Consider the following 19,708-nt stretch of genomic DNA (forward strand, 5'->3'; position numbering starts at 1 on the left):
ACTGTGTTCCTCCCCTCCCCCGTGGAAGGCTGACTGCCTCTCTTTCTCGACGTCTGGAAAGGGCTCTGGGACCCCAGGCCAAGGGGTCTGTGCTTTGCTTGACAGTGAGCATCAGCTGGGGTCAAGTCGGGGGCTACTGTCAGAATGGCCCACGTGTCCAGGCCAGAGTCACCCTAAGGGGGGGTCTTCCAGCCTTTACAGTCCCTGCTGGCCTGACAGCTGAGTCAAAGTCCCCCATTGAGCCCCCCCTCCCTCCCCACATGCTTCAGCTTCCAGGACTAGAGTCCCCACCTCCCCTGAAGCAGATGCCAGGGGCTCTTTGAAATCTGCCCTTGGTCTTTGGAATCCTGACTCTGAGGCTGGGCATTCCAACGGCAACTCCTTGGGTGCGGATCTTGGAAAGGCCACTTCAGAACTGTCCTGGCTGAGGCTCCGATGACAGACTCTGCTTCTGTGTGGTTTGCAAGGTGCCAAAAACAACTCCGGTGCTCTGGCAGGAGCAGCCAATGGAAGTCGCGGCCGGGACCCCTCCCACTCCCTGCCCCCCCCCCCCGCCCCAGTGGCATCCCAGCCTCCTGCCTCTCTCTCTCCCTCCTGATCTGCCTGACACAGAAGTGAGGACCTGGCAGCCTCAGGATCTGTAGAACCCTCTCTGTTTGTAGTTCCCAGACAGAGCCTCGGGCTTTCCAAAGATGGCCTGGAGACAGCTGTTCCTGATCTCCTGTCTCTCGGCCGTTGTGCTCCTGTCCAGTGAGTATGGGGAGGCTCCAGGATGGACTTGGTGTTAGGTGAGGCTGCTCAGGTGGCCCAGGTAGAGGGGGTACCTACTGTTAAGAAGGCTGTACCTGTGTGTGTGTGTTTGTGTGTATGTGTCTGTGTGTATAACACAATGCAGTACAGAGAAACCAGCACGCCTGGTGGTTTCTTGGGGAAGTAGGCTCTGTGGCTGGTATTTGAGGCATCCAGGTCTCCAGGGCAAGTCACAGCCCTGGGAAGGACTGCCCTGTCCTGGCTCAGGGTAAGAGCTCCTCTTGGGGTGCGTCAGCCCTCACGCTGTGCTCTCGTCCCACAGTCCTGCGGGAGGGGACAGCTGTGTCGGTGGGCACCAGGCGGTTGGCAGGACAAGAGGTGCAGGAAGGTGAGTGCCAGGGCCACCCAGGGGGCTCCCGAGGTAGCCCTGGTGAGCATGTGCCGGTTGTGACCGGCTTCTCTCGGGTTTCAGGCGTGGAAGAGAAGATTTTCATGCAGGAATCAGATGCCTTGAATTTCCTCAAGAAGCGAGGCAAGCGGTCCCTCAGATCCCGAGCAAAGGTCAATGGTAAGGATGCTGGTGGCCTGCCTTCTGCTCTTGCCTCGTGTTCCTTCTCTCTCCCACAGTCAGCCGGGCTGCGGGGACCGCCAGAGACCAAGGGCTCAAACTAGGCCCTTGGGTCTCAGTGGTTGCAGCTCTGAATTAGAAGTTACATCACGTTCCCTCGACTGTAGGTCAGTCTTTTTTTTTTTTATTTTATTTTATTTTTTTTTGTAGGTCAGTCTTTGATTGGCTATGCTGTTGGGGTAAGAAGCAAAGAGGATAGGGCCACACTGAATGCACTTAAGTGATGAATTGCATCTCAATTTCTGAAAGTTAAAAATGGTAGGGTCGGGGGCCGGGGGCACTTCCCTGGTGGTCCAGCAGTTAAGACTCCCTGCTTCCACTGCAGGGGGCATGGGTTCCATCCCTGGTCGGGGAACTAAGATCCTGCATGCCGCGTAGCGAGGCCCCCCAAAAAAAAATGTTAAGGGGAAAATATCTATTCGGTGGAGAAGGGACACAATAGCTCAGTGTGTGCTTTCCGGGTAATTCATGGTGTACCCTACAGGCAAGAGAGCAGCGCTGTAAGCAGGGAAGAGGGCACACGGGACCGGGAACTGGAAATGTGGGTTTGGTGACAGCTTTCCTGCTAAGTGGCCTTGACCACTTCTTCTCCCTGGGCCCATTTCCTTATTTATAAGCCCCTGAAAGAGGGGTGTTCAGCCAGCAGTGGTTTTTTGTTTTGTTTTTTTTTTCCTAGTTTCTTTTTTTAAACATCTTATTGGAGTATAATTGCTTTACAACGGTGTGTTAGTTTCTGCTGTATAACAAAGTGAATCAGCTATACATACACATATATCCCCATATCTCCTCCCTCTTGCGTCTCCCTCCCTCCCACCCTCCCTATCCCACCCCTCTAGGTGGTCACAAAGCACAGAGCTGATCTCCCTGTGCTATGCGGCTGCTTCCCACCAGCTATCTATTTTACATTTGGTAGTGTATATATGTCCATGCCACTCTCTCACTTTGTCCCAGCTTCCCCTTCCCCCTCCCTGTGTCCTCAAGTCCATTCTCTACATCTGCCAGCAGTGTTTTTAGACGTCTTCACTTCCAATGCATTTGGGAGGCTTTTGAGCTCGGAAGTATGTCTCCTTCTCAGCCTGAAGTAGGTCCTGGTATCCCCTGCTTGGCAGAGACCCTCATTTCCATGACCTGCCGACCCTTGAAGGGATTTGAGTTTTCTGTCCTTGAACTAGATTCTTCCAAGGACTCAGCTCTGACAGACTCTGAGTCCAAGGCTTGATTCATTACTTATGTGTCTGTCTGAATAAACTCTTTGTGCCTCTCAGCACACTCAGCAAGGTAACTTGCTCAGTGAAAATAACAGGACTGTTTTCAAATGATGGGCAAGAAGTGAGATGAAAATGCTTGGAGATGAAATTCCCTTTTTTTTTTTTTAAGTGGAGAAGTACAACCACACTGGGAAAATCTCCAGGCCTCACACAATTTGGGATTTAAAGGTTAGCAAATGTCAAGAAACACTTTAAAGACTGATGATGGAGTTTGGGCAGTTCTTGACGGAAATGAGAAGCAACCTTTTGGCAGACTCCCAGCAGGGAACGTGCATGAATTTAAGAGGCAAATAGTTTCCATTCTCTAAGTGGATTCAGAACAATGAGATGCATGATTAAGCCAGAGATCTGTCACCCGGGTTGGAAGCTCTGGAAGCTCGGGGTTTCAGTCGTGGGAACCCAGGACAGCCTGGTGAACACTTAGGATACACCTGAGTTAATCTGCTGTTACCTGGTCAACTCCGGTGATGGGTAGAACAATGCCCAATTATGTCTGAGGTTCAGTAAAGGCAGGCAACACTTTGATAAACTTGAATCTGGAACCAGAAAACAGGCAATTCCTATCTCTAAGCTTCTGCCAGACTAAAGATGTAAAGGTGTGAGGGCAGAAATGGATGAACCTAGAAACTTATTTTACATTGAAAAATCTAAAATCTAGAGAGGTTTTTTGAGGGGGCTACATTAGAGCAGATGAGGGACAGCTGCACCTGCTGGTGAGCTGTGACCTGGTAGCTCAGGTAAGGTTCCCTCTGGTGAGCTTCATGTTCAACAGCCAAGGAATGTTTACGTGTTCTCAGTGACAGTTTTCAGTTATCACTGGGGGTATTTCTCCAACCAGAGGTGTACCTTCAGCTTTATAATGTGAAACTGGGACTCCTCATAAAAAAGTTTACAGCCAACTTTACTGGAATGCATTGCCTCACAAACTAAGGGATACCTGAGGTTGGTATTGTCATCATCAGGGAGTTTACCTGATCACCCCATATCCTGTACTAGTTACCTACTGCTGTGCCCCAAATTTAGCAGCTTAAAACAACAAACATTTATTGTCTCAGTTTCTGGGGTCTAGGCCCAGCTTAGCTGGTGGCCTCAGGCTCAGGGTCTCTATGGGCTGTAGTCAAGGTATTGGCTTGGGCTGCATTCATTTCAAGGCCTGATTGATTGAGAGAAGATTTGCTTTCAAGCTCACGCACATGGCTGTTGGCAAGCCTCAAGTCCTGCTGACTACTGGTCAAGGACACCAGTTCCTGCCATGAGTGGGCCTCTCCACAGGACAGCTTACAACATGGCAGCTGGCTTCCCTCCGAGCAAGAGCAAAAGTGAGAGATAGATAGATAGATAGATAGATAGATAGATAGATAGATAGATAGATAGATAGATAGATAGACAGACCGACGAACCCAAGACGGAAGCCAGTCTTGTTTGTAACCTAATCTCAGAAGTCATATCCCATCACTTCTGTCATATTTTGCCCATTAGAAGTGAGCCACTAGGCCAATCCACACAAGGGGAGAGAATCACCTAAGGGCATGAATATCAGGATCATCTTAGATTCCCTCGACCACAGCCATCATTACGCCCCGTGGCGATTTCTATCACAGCAGCCAAAATCTGGGTGTAATTTATTTTCATATCTTTCTCCTTAAGTGGATTACAGCCCTCCTAGGCAGAGGGACAGAATCTTTCTTACTTGACTTTTTAATCCCAGTGCTTAGCATATATTCTGGCCATGACAGGAGCGCAAAGATGCTGAATGGACTTGCAGGTTAATTAATGTGAAATTAAGTTGGATTATTCCCTCATAGAATTCATTTCTATCATCAAATTCCTAGCTTCTAAGAGGCCCAGCATGCTTGGATACACCATTCATTTTACACCTGGAGCTAAATGGCTTCACCTTTTGGGGGTCTGTCCTCTCACTCACAAAATGAGGCAGTTGGATGGGACGCTCCCCCAGGTCCCTCAGGTTTTAAAGTCTGTGTCAGGAGTGAACCATTTCAGTGAAGCTCCACTCTTACCCCCTCACAAACAGCCCCTTTTGCACCTGATTAAGTTTCTCAGGAAGAATGATTGGTGTCCCCCTAAATGCGTGTGGCTGCCCCTATTCTTGGGGGCAACTCTCGCCTCTTCCCCTCCCCCAGCGGAGAACAGGCTGAAGCTGCAGGCGGACGAGCTACGGAGAGAACATCACGAGGAACAAAGGAACGAGTTTGAGAACTTCGTGGAGGAGCAAAACAATGGTAAGAGCTCGTCAGCCAGTGACTTCGGGGAAGTGGAGCTTTGCAGGAGAACCATGTGATTTGCCTGTACTTATCCCTAAATTTTAACTAGAGGAGGGAGGTAAGAGGAGCTCTACTTTCAATTCATATCTATGGGAGTCTTGGAAAAAAAGGGAGAAAGTCACAAAAGTGGCTACAGAACTTGAGAAGAAATGGAAGAGGACAGATCACCACTGGCTTGGAGACTGTGGGGCTGGGGGAGTTTTTGGTTGATCGTATTTTCTCCTCCTACTTGGGTGTGTTCTGTCTTAGCACCTGCACTCGTGGCTTAGTTCCCGTTAGAGTTGAGTTGGGAGGATTTCAAACTCACTTTCAAGGGCCTTGGATTTCCATCAATGTCGTGGCTCTAGGAACTGCCCATCCTGGAAAACCGAGGCCTTCATTTACCTAGTTATTATCATCAGCACCGGGTGACCAGTGGAAGCAAACCAGGACAAGTGAACTGAGAAGGCTCCGGTCACGGGGCCCCGCTCTGTATCCTCCCCACCTCCAGCGTCAACATCTACAGCCCACGGGCCGGCTCCCCTCACCCAGAGCAAGTTTCTGCGGGGTTTGCGTGTTCCCGAGCATCTTGTTTGCAAAGCCTTGACCTTTGCCTCTGTGTCTCTCACCAGACAGTCAGCACACCTCATCCCCACCCTCTGGCCTTGGGAGACAGGGCTCCAGCCGCCCCCCAGGAATGCTGGTTTCAACCAGGCCTCTGGGTGTGGGGGAGGGTAGAGGGGGAGGGAGGCTCTGCCTTTGAACCCCAGCCTCCCATGGGGGATGGGATTCAACTTGGTATCTATTAAGTGCCCTCAAGGGTCACCTATAGCAAAAAATCCACAGAACAGGTAATAGGGATCAGACCAGGCAGGCCAATGTGTGTTTTTATTCCTTTTTTGGTCTCTTCCAAAACTTCAAGATTGAAATGCTTCCGAGTAAGTTCCTGGATGCAGGTGAGCTTGGACATAAGACCCCAGTTAAGGTGACCTTTGTTAGAGAGAGTCTGCAATTTCAGTTCCCAAGTTGTCAACCCCTCGCTTGCTTGCTCTGGTGGATTTGGGAGGTAATATGCCCTTAGGGCACCTCTTAGTGGAAAGGACACCATCACCAGGTATCAGGGGGCTGCAGGCCATGCCCATGGCCTTGTGGGTGGCACCTGGCTGAGCCCTGCAGACAGGTGCTGGGCAGGATTCCAGTGAATCAAACATCCTGGGGAAAGCTCAGACTGTTGTAATTCAGAGGCAAATACTTCTGTTAAAGATTTGTTTACCTTGGTGGACAGCTTGGAGAGAAGCATTTGGGGAGAAGCATTTAAAAAATGAGAATGTGGCCTCTAAAATTCCTTCAGTGTGTTTTTTTTTTTTTTAACTCATAGTATTAATAGCAGCATTTTATTTTGTGCATTTTTAAATGTTTCAGGTCCAAATCCCTAGCATCTGGATGAAAAACATTCACTGTTTTCCCTCCCATGATGGATTAGGATGAGGGGTTAGGCACCTGAGGGATGCCAGGTCCTCCACCAAAGCCAGAGGGGACTAAGGTCAGGGGCCTCAGGCCTTGCCCACAGAGGAAGAGGCTGCAGGGCAGGGCACAGGCCTTCCGGGACTGTAGTGACAGCAGCCGCTGTCACGGGCTGAGGAGACTAAGGTCAGGGGCCTCAGGCCTTGCCCGTAGAGGAAGAAGCTGCAGGGCAGGGCACAGGCCTTCAGGGACTGTACTGACAGCAGCCGCTGTCACGGGCTGAGCACGTGCCCTGCCAGACACTGTACGGAACCACGTGATCCTCACGACCAGCATCTCAGGTCTTACAATTTCCATTTTACAGTTTTAAAAACTCAGGCTTAGAAAGGATACATGAATAACCAAGGTGACGTAGGTAGTGAAGGATTTAAACGAAGGCGAGTTTGCCAGCAAAGCCCATGTTTTTGTACCCAAGGAAGACCAAATGCGTAGAAGTCTTGGAGAGGTTCTTCAATCCAAGGATTGGCCCACGAGGATGGAGGGAAGGAGGGGGTAATGCAGAGCGGCTCAGTGGGGGTTGCCCCCGCCCCGAGCTTGATGAAAGAAGGAGAGGCAAAGAGGTGCAGGGGGCCCAGCCTGGCCGAGGGTAAACGCTGACAAAGGTGAAGCTCACTTCAGCTTCCCCCCTTCCCTTGCCTCTGCCCTGGAACAGACCATGCACAGAGGCCAGGTTGCCGGAAACCTCCACCGGGAGCAGCGCTCAGAGCCCTTCTCTGAGGCGCCCACATTCCCCGTCGGTCAGGACCCCGGGTTCGGTTAGCTCTCTTGATTGACAACGTCACCTATTCTCAGAATACTGGAGAGCAGCGGATGATCACTCTCTCCCCGAGGTGCTTGCTGCATAAAAGCGAATGCTGAGAGATACCACGGGTGACGGGAAGGACTTGGGTTTCCAGTGGAGGAATTTTAGGCAGGTGGTCTGAAGGGAGCTTTCTGGACACCAGTGACCTTGCTGAGGGCCTGAAAACCCCACCTTAGTCAAAGGTCCCTCTACCAACCCCCCCAGGACACTGGCCCTTGTCTGGGGAAGTGGGGGGGGGGGTGGTTAGAGCCTCACTCGGCTCTGTTGTGGCTCCAGCTTGTAACTCTACTCAAAACCACCAACTTCAAGGCAAAAATAACTGAGTTCTGCCTCCAAAAGCTCCAGGATAAACAGTGTTGAACTCCCACTTCTAAGGCCTACGTGGTAGGCCAGATCTGCTTCCACCTTCAAAGCTGGAAGCCCGGGTCAGGCCATTCCAGGCTGGCTGCATGACGCCTGGCCACAAGTGGTCCCTACACGAAGGCTACAGTGTCCAGGCCTTGGGTCTTTACCAGGGAGACCTTCCCTTTGTCTAAATGAAATGGTCTAAGAAGAGTTCGGCATGACCTGGGAAGAAAAAATCAACTTCTATGTCAAAATCATGCTCTCAAGATTGGCCAAGGGTAGCTGCTCTACGTGGCCTGAGAAAGGTGTGAATGGCCCAAGGCTAACAGCCTGGCCTGACTCTGAGCTCCAGGTTGTCTCTGAGGCACCAAGTCCCTAAGAGGATTCTCAGCACCCAGGGTAGCGCCGACCCCAAGCTCACATAGAAGGAAACATACCCAGCAGACATGGCGCCTGAACACCCCGTGGTCACAAGGGCCCTTCCTGTTGCAGGCACCTGGCTCTCACAGGTGCTAAGGACCACGGGGACACCCACTTCCTCCACATCCTGAAGCCACCAGGCTTTCCTGTTTGCCCAATCCCACAGAGGATGCGTGTCACTAGCACCAAGTCAGGGTCACAGGCTTTTTGGTGAAGCCCACATTTGAGAAAACAGGCAAGGAAGACATTTTGAGTTTTGAATCCTTGCTATTATCTTCTATTAACTTTCTATCCTCTCAACGTTTTCTCCAAATACTCAAAAAAAAATTGTGGTAAAATATCTAGAACATAAAATTTGCCACCTTACCTATTTTTAAGTGTACAATTCAGTGGCATTTAGTACATTCACAACCATCACCATTATTTATTTCCAAACCCCTTCTGTCACCTCAAACAAACTTTGTACCCATTATGCATTAACTCCTCTCTCCCCACAGCCCCTGGAAACCTCTAATATATTCTCTATCCATACGAATTTGCCTATACTACATATTTCACAGAAGAGAAATCACACAATATTTGTCCTTTTGTGTCTGGTGTATTTCACTTAGCATGTTTCAAGGCTCATTCATGTTATAGCACATATCAGAACTTCATTCCTTTTTATTGCTGAATAATACATACAGACATATCTATACATTCCTATCTATCTATCTATCTATCTATCATCTCACATTTTATCTATTCATCTATTCTTATTTTAAGAAAGGTTGGGTTAATGGTAATTCTGTTTAACTTTTTGAGGATGCTTTTTACACACCGATAGCCTTGGGATATCTGCTCGTGCTTTAATGGTACCTAACAGTGAGTGACAGACACTCTTGAATTGGCATCAGGAGCCTAATTCTATAGCTTCACAAAGACGTTATTCAGAAACATGTCTTATCAAAGACAGAAAAATCAGGACTTTCTTACTCATTAAAAACTCCCTTCTGCTCTTTTTAGTCTTTACTATGAAACATTTCAAATACATGGAAAAGTATATAGTATAACAAACCCTCATATAACCATCACCCAGAATCAGGGATTATCAAGATCTTCCTGCACTTGCTTCATCCACCCCTTTCCCCAGTTAGCTTTAAAAACATAACTTTATTTTTAAAGCTAAGAAACAGTAAGAAGGAACACCTTACTCATAATCCCATCACTCGATGTTGACAATCATTTCCGTGAGTTTTTCAACAGTATGGTTTGCAGTCTATTTTTCTGCTGCTGCGATTTTGGATTCTGTCTTAGTTGGTGTGTCTCTGGGCCAGTTTCTGCACGCGGCTCTCCCCCCTTCGCTGGCTGTACAGGGAAGGAGCACTGAACTGAATGCAGGACCCCGGTCTCCGCACTCTTGGCAATCAGCTCTGTGATGCTCACCTATCTGGGTCTGATCTGTATTAAAACGAGGCCTTTAGATTCGGCGTCCTCTCAGGCCCTTCCAGCTGGGACATTCTGTCTGTCACCCATGCACGCAGGCACAGTGGTTCATGTCACATGTCACAGGCGGGGGGGGGGCTTTGGGTGGACTCGGTGGCTGCCCCCAGATCAGAGCCCTCCATCCTCACATGACGACTTCATCTCTCATCCCCAGAACATGAAGAGAGAAGCCGGGAGGCCATCGAGCAGTGGCGCCAGTGGCATAATGACGGCCTGTACCCATCTTATCTCTACAACCGCCACCATATCTGACCTCAGCCGGATGCACCCAGAAGATGGCACTTGACACACCCGCCCACCCTCGGTATTCGGGCACCTCTTTTGCATACAAATAGGCCCCTTCCCAGGGCCTCAGCCTGGGGCCTTCTGTTCTCGTGGACGGAAATGCCCAGGCTTGCGCTTCTGGGCAGGTGAATTTCTGAGGTGAGCCAAGGCCTGTGGGGCCTCCTGGCATCACCCCATGGTGGTTTCCCACTGCTTCGCTATGGTTCCCACAGTGAGACTCCTGGCCCAGAGAACAATGAAAGAATCACAGCAGAGAGAAAAGATCACGTGTCTGCTTATAGTTTCTGAATAAAAACGCTGAGTCAACACTCTGTACCGTCTTCTTGAATCTCACACTGAGCGGCACCAGCTGGTCCCTCCCAGGTGACACTGGGACTCTCACCGACGTGGGTGTCGGGAAGCTTGGACTCAGGAGCACTGCTCACTATTTCCGCAGCCTGTCTCAGCAGTCACGTGACTGGAAGGGACCTGCTAATGCAACTGTTTGGGAAAAACCATTCTGTAAGCCCAGGTACTTCTCATGTCTCTGAAAAAAGTCTTAAGGTTCAACGGTGGTTCTTAATGGCATCACTCAGAGGCCAGGGTAAGAGCAAGGCCAGCTGTAACCAAAACGAGACAGCAGATAAGGTTTAGTTTTAGTATCATCTCCTTTTTCTTCATAGTATTAGTTTGCTAGAGCTGCCATAACAAAGTGCCAGAACTGGGAGGCTTAAAACAATGAACATCTATTCTCTCACAGTTCTGGAGGTTAGAAGTCTGAAATCAAGGTGTGGGCAGGGCCACACTCCCTCCTAAGGCTCCAGGTGAGGGTCCTCCCTTGCCTCTTCCAGCTTCTGGGGGCTCAGCTGTTCCCTGGCTTGTGGCATCGTCACTCCAGTCTCTGTCTTCACTGTAACTCGGACTTTTCTCCCCATGTCTCCACACACTCTCCCCTCTGTGTTTCTGTGTCTCTTCTTATAAGGACAACAGTCATTGAGTTAAGGGCCCACCCTACCAGCCTCACTAACTTGATTACATCTGCAAAGACCCTATTTCTAAATAAGGTCAACACTCACAGGTCTCAGGGGTTAGACTTCCGCATATCTTTTTGGGGAAACAATTCAGCCCATAGCAGTGCCATTTCTTCTGTCCCAAGGGCTCTGCCTTCCTGCCCCAGACTCTGCACTAGGCTACTTCCAGCCTTGCTCCCAACTACCTTCAGGAATCCCACACTAAGAACACAGAAAACTCAAGAACAACCTAAGTGGGCACCTCTGTGGGGTCAGCTCTCGAAGATAAAGCGGACTCTGGATGAAGAATAAGCACCCACTCCTGGCCATCTCCCTGCCCCGCTCCTGGGCCCTGTGCTTCCCCCGTGACTTGGGTCCCAGGCTGGCTGGTCCAGCCTGCTTTGGAGGCTGGGTTTCCAGAACAGTAAAGGGCAACTTTGTTTTGAAGAAAAGCTGTTCAACTGTAGTAAAATACCCCACCAGAGGTGGAACAATTAATTAGATCTGGACACTGTGCAATGAATGCAAAGTAATTTTTTAAAAGACTGGGATAAAATCTTTAAAAACATTTAGTGATCAAGCAATTATGCACATTCCAAACCACCTCATGTAGAGCCAGCACTTTATCTGAAACCAGGCTATCAGTGAACACCCCACCTACACGATCCACATTTTCCCACTGGCCACCCCCCGCCTTTGGGCCTGTCTTCAACAGACAGGCTCTTCAGGAAGCCCACTGCTCCCCACAGCTCTCACTGCAAGTACCAGAAGCTTCAAATGAGAAGGCGATAGCAGTGGAAGGAACTGGCATGAAATAAAAACTCTGCAGATGCCTCAATATTTCATTACTGTTTTTTCTTATTAGCTGATGAGACTGAAATTATTTGGGAGGAATGAGTATTCCAAAGTTTCGGAGCGTAAAGCTGAACAGACCAAAAGGGAGTTCTGCTATTTGTCCTCCATCTCTGCAATCTCTGGTCTACACTGGAGAAATCAGTCAGCTTAAGGGGAACACAGGTCAGAGATGGTCCTCTCTGAACTACAGGGCAGGAGCCTCACGCACGCATCCCACCTGCTTCCTACCGTACCCTTGAAAAGAGCAGAACAGGGAGCCTTAGCAAACGGGCCGGACAGACCCCCTGGTCCAGGGCCTGTGCTCTCGGGGGTGGGGCTCCTCATGGCACCCGGCCACACGCACAGATGGGAAATTCTTGCTACAGGCATGTAGGAGCCGCAGTGCCTCTCCTCAGCTCGGTTACTCAGGGAAGCGAGAGACAGGGTTGTCACGGGGCAGGTGCAAGTTCTGCTGACTGCTAGCTCAGGTCCTGAGTCAGGGCTGCCAGCTGCTGGGCCAGCGATCCAAGTGGGCCTGTGCTCTACCCACATGAAACGCCCTCTTGGTTGACCAGGAGCCAGATGCCAAGCCAGAAGATCCAGCCCCTGACCCTTTAGGTTGGTAACCCCAACTGACGAGGGTGTGCATGTGTTTTCACACACCCAGACGTACAACAGAGAAAAGGCAAAGCACTGCTCTCTCACCTCAGCCAGGAAACAAAGGAGCCACAGTCTGGCTCCTATGGTGACAATCACACACCCAACGCCTTCTGACAGGAGGGCCGGGAACCAGGGGCACGGCAGCCGATGGAGTCTGACTCAAGGCCATACTCTGCAGCCTCCTGGCTCAAAAAGCCTGCTGCTTACACAGGAGGGAACGCTGGGGCCATACAGATGTCAAATACCAAGAATGGTCTGGGTGAGTGGCCGGTTTAAAAGAAAAACAGCCTTTCCTTGTTTGTTCAAGAGCCAGGCTTGGCATGTCAGCTCTAGATAAAGAATTCTGGCAGAAAGAAGAATTCTATTACCTCTTTCTACCCCATCCTTAACAAGGGCCCCATTATACCTCAGGGTTTTAGAATTCCTTCACTCAGAACCAGTTGCAGCCATTTCCTGGGTAGGGAGAAGGATGCCAAAGGAAACATGACTGGAATCTGGGTAGCTGAATTTCATAGGAATTAGTAACGGAGGATCTATATTTTCAGAGACAGGCTTTGTCAAAAGGGTGGCCTTTGGGACATTCTTCTAACTAACTCTTCTCTGTTCTTTCCTTACCATCCCCAAGTCCTTTAGGGGTTCCAAGTAAGTGGTTGAAAACAAATTTTGTCAAACGATGAATTGGTGAAAACTCATTATTTTTTTCCACTAATTTTGTATGTTGCCATTTTATTTTCTCCTTCACCTTCTTCTTTTATTTTTTTGAGAGTGTGTGTGCTCCAGGGGAGATTTTGTAACTTATCATCATGTGCCTTTGTTTACTTAGATTTCTGGAAGGAGGTGGTAATTTGCCTGAGAGCCAGAATGATTTAAAAATTTTTTTTAAAAAGTGTCATATGCTTTTTAAAAAAATTTAGTTGGGAAAATTCATTTCTAATTCCTTTTCAACCATTACGTTCTAATTCTTTGGCAAGTTTTTCATAATTTAAAAGTTCTCAAGGGATTTGTCCAAAAGCAAATTGGTTAAGTACAGATATTCTAGTTCACAATTGTAACTGGTATACTCTGTGATCTTACAGTGTACTACCACTTTAAAAAAAGTTTTGTCCACTTTCCACGTTATTCTGATTTTTTTAATTAAAAATATTGTGCATAGGTAATGTATACACATGATTTAAATTTTTCACAGGACAAAAAAGAATTCAGTATCGTTTCCCTGTCTCCCAAAGAAAGCCATCATCCCCAAGTCTTGAGCATCCTTCAAGTGACCTGTGCACAACTAAGTATCCAGCTATACTTCTTTTCCATTTTTATTTTTAAACTTTAAAATTCATTTTTGACCAGTGATGCCTACTTTACATATTAAACTAATTTTCTACCACTGAAAATCTGTATAGTTAATTTACAGTTAAGCAGTTTTCATAAAGCCTTCTTAAAGAAAAAGCTTCCTATGGGAACGGCGATATTTGAGGGGACATGACTGAAAAGAACACTGATTTAATACATAAAGCGAAAGTGAAAAATATTTTTCTAGATAATTTCTCATTAATTTAGACCCTGTAATAATGAGTTTCAAATAACACACTAGTGAGCCTGAATGATTTAGTGTGTAGGCTCCCAAATTAAAAACTTTCTAAATAAAATGACAACGTCATTAATATGAGGCAGTGAGGTCCGGGAGCCTTCGAGTATGATTTTATTAGCTCATGTTTGGTTGTTTATCATGTATCCAGCACAGAATTGTAGTAGCAAGGTGCAAGATATTTTGTATTTTGTAAGCGGATTTAGATGATAAAAAACCCAAATATACCATTAGATTGGTCCCTTGAAATCACTGTTGAAAAAAAGAGAATAGTACATTCCTTTAGTAAGTCAGTGAAGACAGCTTTTCTTGTACCTTTAACTCAAAGTGTACAAATGACACACAATTGGACACTACTTTTGTTTTGGCATGATTAATAATTATGTAATAAAGTCAGCATCACCACCTGAAAATGTACTTAGCCCAGGACTTGAATCCACTTCCTCCTCTCAAGGTTAAGCCCACTAATGCTCAATTGATAACATCACTCCAGGGAATATAAGAGAAGACAAACAAAAACCCACACCATTATTTAGAGATCTTTTCCAACCTTACTCAAAATACTTTCTTGATACTTAATGGTGAAGGAAAATGCTTTCCTCCTCACACTGGGAACAAGAAAAAAAGTCATAAAAACAGGAAATGAAATGTTAAAACTTCTCAGGCAACAAGATCCCATATGAAAATCCTAAGAAATGTATAAAAATGCTGCTATACTAGTAGGTAAGTTGGCATGGTCCCAGAACACAAGGCCAATAGACAAATATGCACTGTATCTCTGTATACTAGCATGTATGCAGAATAATAATTGGAAATTAAAATGGAAAAATATACCGTTTATGACACCATCAAAACTATTGAAAAATAAAGACAAAATATATATACGATCTGTATACTGAAACCACTAAACGTTGCTGAGAAAATTAAAGAAGACCCAAATAAATGGAGAGACATATTCATAGATACAAAATCTTAATATTAAAGATTAAACACAATCCTAATAAAAATTTCAGCAGGGTTTTTGGGGTAGAAATTAATAAGCTGATTCAAAAATTTACACCAAAACGCAAAGGACCTAGAATTGCCAAAACAAATTTTAAAAAGAACAAAGCCGGAGAACTAATACTACCCGATTCCAAGACTTATTATATAGCTATGGTAATTAAGAGAATGGTACTGGCATAAGGAATGAAATACAGATTAATTTAACAGAACTAAGTCCAGAAGTAGATCCCAAAATGTATGGTCAACTGATTTTTGACAAAGGAGTGAAAATAATCCAATGAGGAAATTATAATCTTTTCACTGAGTGGTGCCGTAACAACTAAATGTCCGTTTGGAAAACAATGACCCACAACCCTTACCTCACAGCTTATACAGAAATTAATCTGAAATGGATCATAGATTTAATAGTAAAAGCTAAAACTATATTAAAAAATTCTATAAGAAAATCTTTGTGATCTTAAGGCAGGTAAAGATTTCTTAGCTAGAATACAAAACACATGAACCATAAAGTGATAAAATGGGCTCCACCAAAATGACAAAAATGCTCTTTGAAAGACACTGTTAAAAGAAATGAAAAGGCAAGCCACAAATTGGGAGAAAATATTCAGCATACGTATATCCACAAAAAGCACTTGTATCCAGAACACAGAAAGAATTCTTACAACACAACCCAGTAAATAAGTAAACAGATACATCACCAAAAAAGATATACAAATGGCCAATTGCACAGGAAAAGATGTTATGAGGGAAATGCAAATTAAAACCACAACGAGATACCACCATACACCCATCAGAATGGCTAAAATTGAAAAGACTGACAATACCAAGTATTGGTGAGGATGTGGAGCAAATGGAACTCTCATGCATCATTAGTGGGTATGTAAAAGACCACTTTGGAAAACAGTTTAGCAGTTTCTTATAAAGCTAAACATACTTACCAGAAATCCCACTCCTAGGTATTTACCTAAGAGAAACAAAAACATATCCATAGAAAGACTTATACCTGAATATTGCTAATGGCTTTATTCATAACAGCCCCAAACTGGAAACAAGCCAACCCAAATTTCCATCTACAGGTGAATAAATAGTGACATATCCATACAGTTGAAATACTCAACAATAAAAAATGAACTACAGACACAGGCAATAACATGGATTTATTTCAAAAGATGCTGCGTGAAGTATAAGAGTACACTCAGTATGATTCCCTTTATATGAAACTCTAGGAAAGACAGATCTAAACAGATTGTAAACAGATCAGTGATGGAGGGGACCAGGGCATGTGGCCTGACTGGGAAGTGGCAGAGGCAACTTTTTGGGGTGGTGGGAATGTTCTCTATCTTGCTTGTGGTGGTGGTCATGTGGATGTATAAATTCATCAAAATTTACCAAACTGTACACTTAAGATGTGTGCCTTTTGCTGTGTGAAATTTAGCCCTTAATAAAGTTGACTTAAAAAAATACCAATAGAGAAGTCTCTGCTCAAGCAACATTACCACAGACTTGATTGCAATCCTGGTTTCTTCCCATATTTTCAAATCATTTAATTTTCTAATCTGCAAAATGGGGACACTCCCGATCTGGCCCTGTTTTGGGAAATATTACACAGTTGCTCCTCATTATTTGTGGATTCCATGTTTTTCCAAATTCACCTAACTGCTAAAATTTATAACTCCAAAAGCAATACATGTGGTGTTTTTGTGGTCACTTAAGGACATGCACATGTGCAGACCAACGAGAAATCTAAGTTGTTCTCAGCTGAGGTAGAACAAAGCAACAACTTTTGCTGGTTTCAGCTCTGATGCTGTAAAAAGATGTCCTTTTCATGCCACGTTCATCACATTTTTGTGCTCCTTTGGTGTACTTTTGCTGCTGAAAATGGCCCACAGGCATAGTGCTTAAGTGTTCCTGAGGGCAAGAAGGCTGGGATGCACCCTCTGGAGAAAAAGCATGTGCTGAGATCAGCTTTGTTCCATTAGGAGATACACTGCTGTCGGCTGTGAGTTCCATGTTAATGAATCGACGATACATATTAAATAAGGTGTCTTTAAACAGAAACACATATAATACAAGGCTATGTATTGATCCAGTGAAGAAGACGTGACCAGAGGCTCAAGGGAACCTAAGCCTATATTTCCTCTAGGAGCAGTGATTGGGTATCTGCTAGTTCAGCTGGTGACTTTATGAAACATAATTACTGTGAATAACAAAAATCCACTCTCTATATATTTCTAGTTCTTTCTTCCTTTCTTCGGTGAAATGGCTTTGAGTTTTCACCACCTCGATTACTGATGTCCTGCTTTTCTCCAAAATGCAGGTCAATTTTACTGGATACATGGTCTGACTGTGCAGGACATGGCAGGCCTCTTCCCCATTTTGATCTGGAGAGTTCAGCTGTGTGGCTACATTCTTGTCTTTCTTTAATTTTCTAAAATCCCACAGCTTTTTCACAAACTGCTGTCGACTTATGCCAACTGATTTCTTCCACTTTTTGTGCCTCTCTGTTATTTTCTTTAGATATATCACCGTTTCTTCCTTCAATATTGGCAAATACAGAATTTCATTTTGGGGGCCAGTCATCCTTCTTTTGAGCGGTGCTGTTTCCAAATCTCTCCTCATGGCCCCTGAGATGTCTGTTTTACCTGTAAGAGCAGAGGCTCTGATGGGCTGCTAGCAGTGACAACTTAGGCAAACAGACTTAGTCTCCTGATTTTAAAAAATTAATGTTGTCAGACACATTAATCTCTTATAAACATCAAGCTTTACTTCTATCATCAACTTTTACACAAGAACCCAATCGTTCAATCACTGCCTGTCAACTTAGCTATATATCAACTTGTAATGTTTTTAAAAGTTGAAAACTGGGAAATTTTTAAAAGTGGAAACTTTAAATGTTTTAAGTTCCCTTTGGGGACAATTCCACACCAATCATTCAGAAGCTTCTTATTTGCTATTCTGGATCATTGTTATCTACATTAGTTCAGTTTTCCTTTTGTTGTTTGGAAAGGGAAAGTATAGTTTAACAAAACTCAAGAGAAAGATGATTTTCTTTAAAAAGCCACTTAATTCCTCTAAACAGAAAAAGGCATAGGGAATTCCCTGGTGGCCTACTGGTTAGGATTCCAGGCTTTCAGTGCCGTGGCCCAGTTTCAATCCCTGGTCGGGGAACTGAGATACTGCAAGCCCTGTGGCACGGCCAAATAAATAAATAAATAAAATAAACCAAAAAAGAAAGGAAAGGAAAAAGGCATAGAAAAAAAAAAAATCTATTGTAAAGATCAGAACATTGTGATCAACCACGAAGGACATGGCCAGTTTTTGTGTACTAACTTAGACCACCGTGTGCTTACTCTCTTCTGATGGCCCGTGATTATACAATAATCTCTACATTGCCAAAGACAGCATAAGAAAAAAACACACATTTTGGATTTATATGAAAGCATTTAATACGCATTGATAAAGAAGGTGGTAGGATTAAAGACTGGCCTCACGATGAATCATATTTTCAATGCAAACAAGTAAGTGCCCCCTCCAGCCCACCCATCCCTTCCCATCCCTGAATATTCTAACAAAACACACACACATACACAAGGCAACCCCAGTGGAAGCCCCCCAACACCTAGAGTAACTGAGAAGTAATTCACTTATATTTTTAATTATTTAAAATGTAAAAATCAAATTTAAAAACAGAGGGCATCTAGGTTCAGCTCACCCATCAACCTTTATAAGAATGTTACTACATGACTCATACACAATATACAAGTGAATCTGGACTCTCACAACACCCTTGGTTCAAACAAGAACAAGTTTCTTACATAGGAAGGGGCTCCTCAAAGGGCAACCTGGCGTTCAGTGTCCAGGCAGCTGCTCAGTTGTGACCTACTTCAGATCCATAGCTCTCTTTTAGGTTTATGGGACAAACACATCTACTCAAAATGAGCCATCAAAAATATCAGAATTTCAAGTGCTTTTGGTTCTTTTTGAAACTTAAACATTTTCTCTGTTAAAAATTAAAGAAAAAAACCACACACACACCTCCTGGAAAGTGAAATACTCCTAAAGATATAGCTATAAGGATGTGACCTTAGGGGGAACACAGGCGTCAGACACAGCACCTTCTACGCACAGAGGGCAGACGCTGATGAAACCTAAGGCGTGTGAAATTTATTTCTGGCTCTCGGAAACCTAAATCAACCATCTCTCACAACCACCTTATGTCCCTACTATAATACCATCTTGGGGGAAACCTAAATTATTCCTAGCTACAGTTTAAATCCCAATATAATAATCCTACCAATTGACCCAATCTTTAAGTGGCATTCACTTGGGTCAAATGGTATTTGGAAAATCAGGTCGCCCAGGCAGAGGACTCTCCTAAATGGAATTTTCTGGTGGTAACCTGCGTGAGGTTTGACCTATACTTCTATTTTTTTGTTTGTTTGTTTGAACAATTCAGAAAACATTAAGTTCCTTGTATTCACAGTTTGTAAAATCCCTCCACCCACCCAACATTCACTGAGCACCAGTAGGGCAGCACTGTGTTTGGCACCTGGAAATTGAACCACACTAAAATATACAAGCTAGCAGGTGACACGGATAAACAAACCCATTACAATAAGTTCCCTGCCACAGCAACATTCAAAATACAGCAACAACCTGGAGGAAGGAGCGTCGACTGCTCCCAGGGACACTGGGCAGGCGTCACAGAGAAAGCAAGCTCAAGCTGCTTATCTTGTTTTTTTCCTTTTCATCATGACATCTTACAACATAAGTGACAATATAGAGATGAGCGCTAGTCTCCACGCACCCACGACCCGGCTTTAACAATTAGTAACTCAGCCACTTTTGGTTCACCGAAACCCCCGTTGCTGCC

The 19,708-nt window shown here is 45.3% G+C and overlaps 1 protein-coding gene across 1 annotated transcript; it reads left to right on the forward strand.

Moving 5' to 3' along the window:
• Positions 1 to 692: 692 nt before the first annotated feature.
• UCMA (upper zone of growth plate and cartilage matrix associated) lies at positions 693 to 9,735 on the forward strand. Its single transcript, XM_061181574.1, has 5 exons — positions 693 to 750; positions 1,073 to 1,138; positions 1,223 to 1,318; positions 4,788 to 4,886; positions 9,638 to 9,735. The coding sequence occupies exons 1-5, from the start codon at positions 693 to 695 to the stop codon at positions 9,733 to 9,735; spliced, it is 417 nt and encodes a 138-aa protein (XP_061037557.1).
• Positions 9,736 to 19,708: the final 9,973 nt, after the last annotated feature.

The sequence above is a fragment of the Eubalaena glacialis genome, chromosome 2 (genome assembly GCF_028564815.1).
Source record: "Eubalaena glacialis isolate mEubGla1 chromosome 2, mEubGla1.1.hap2.+ XY, whole genome shotgun sequence".
NCBI classification, from domain to species: domain Eukaryota; kingdom Metazoa; phylum Chordata; class Mammalia; order Artiodactyla; family Balaenidae; genus Eubalaena; species Eubalaena glacialis.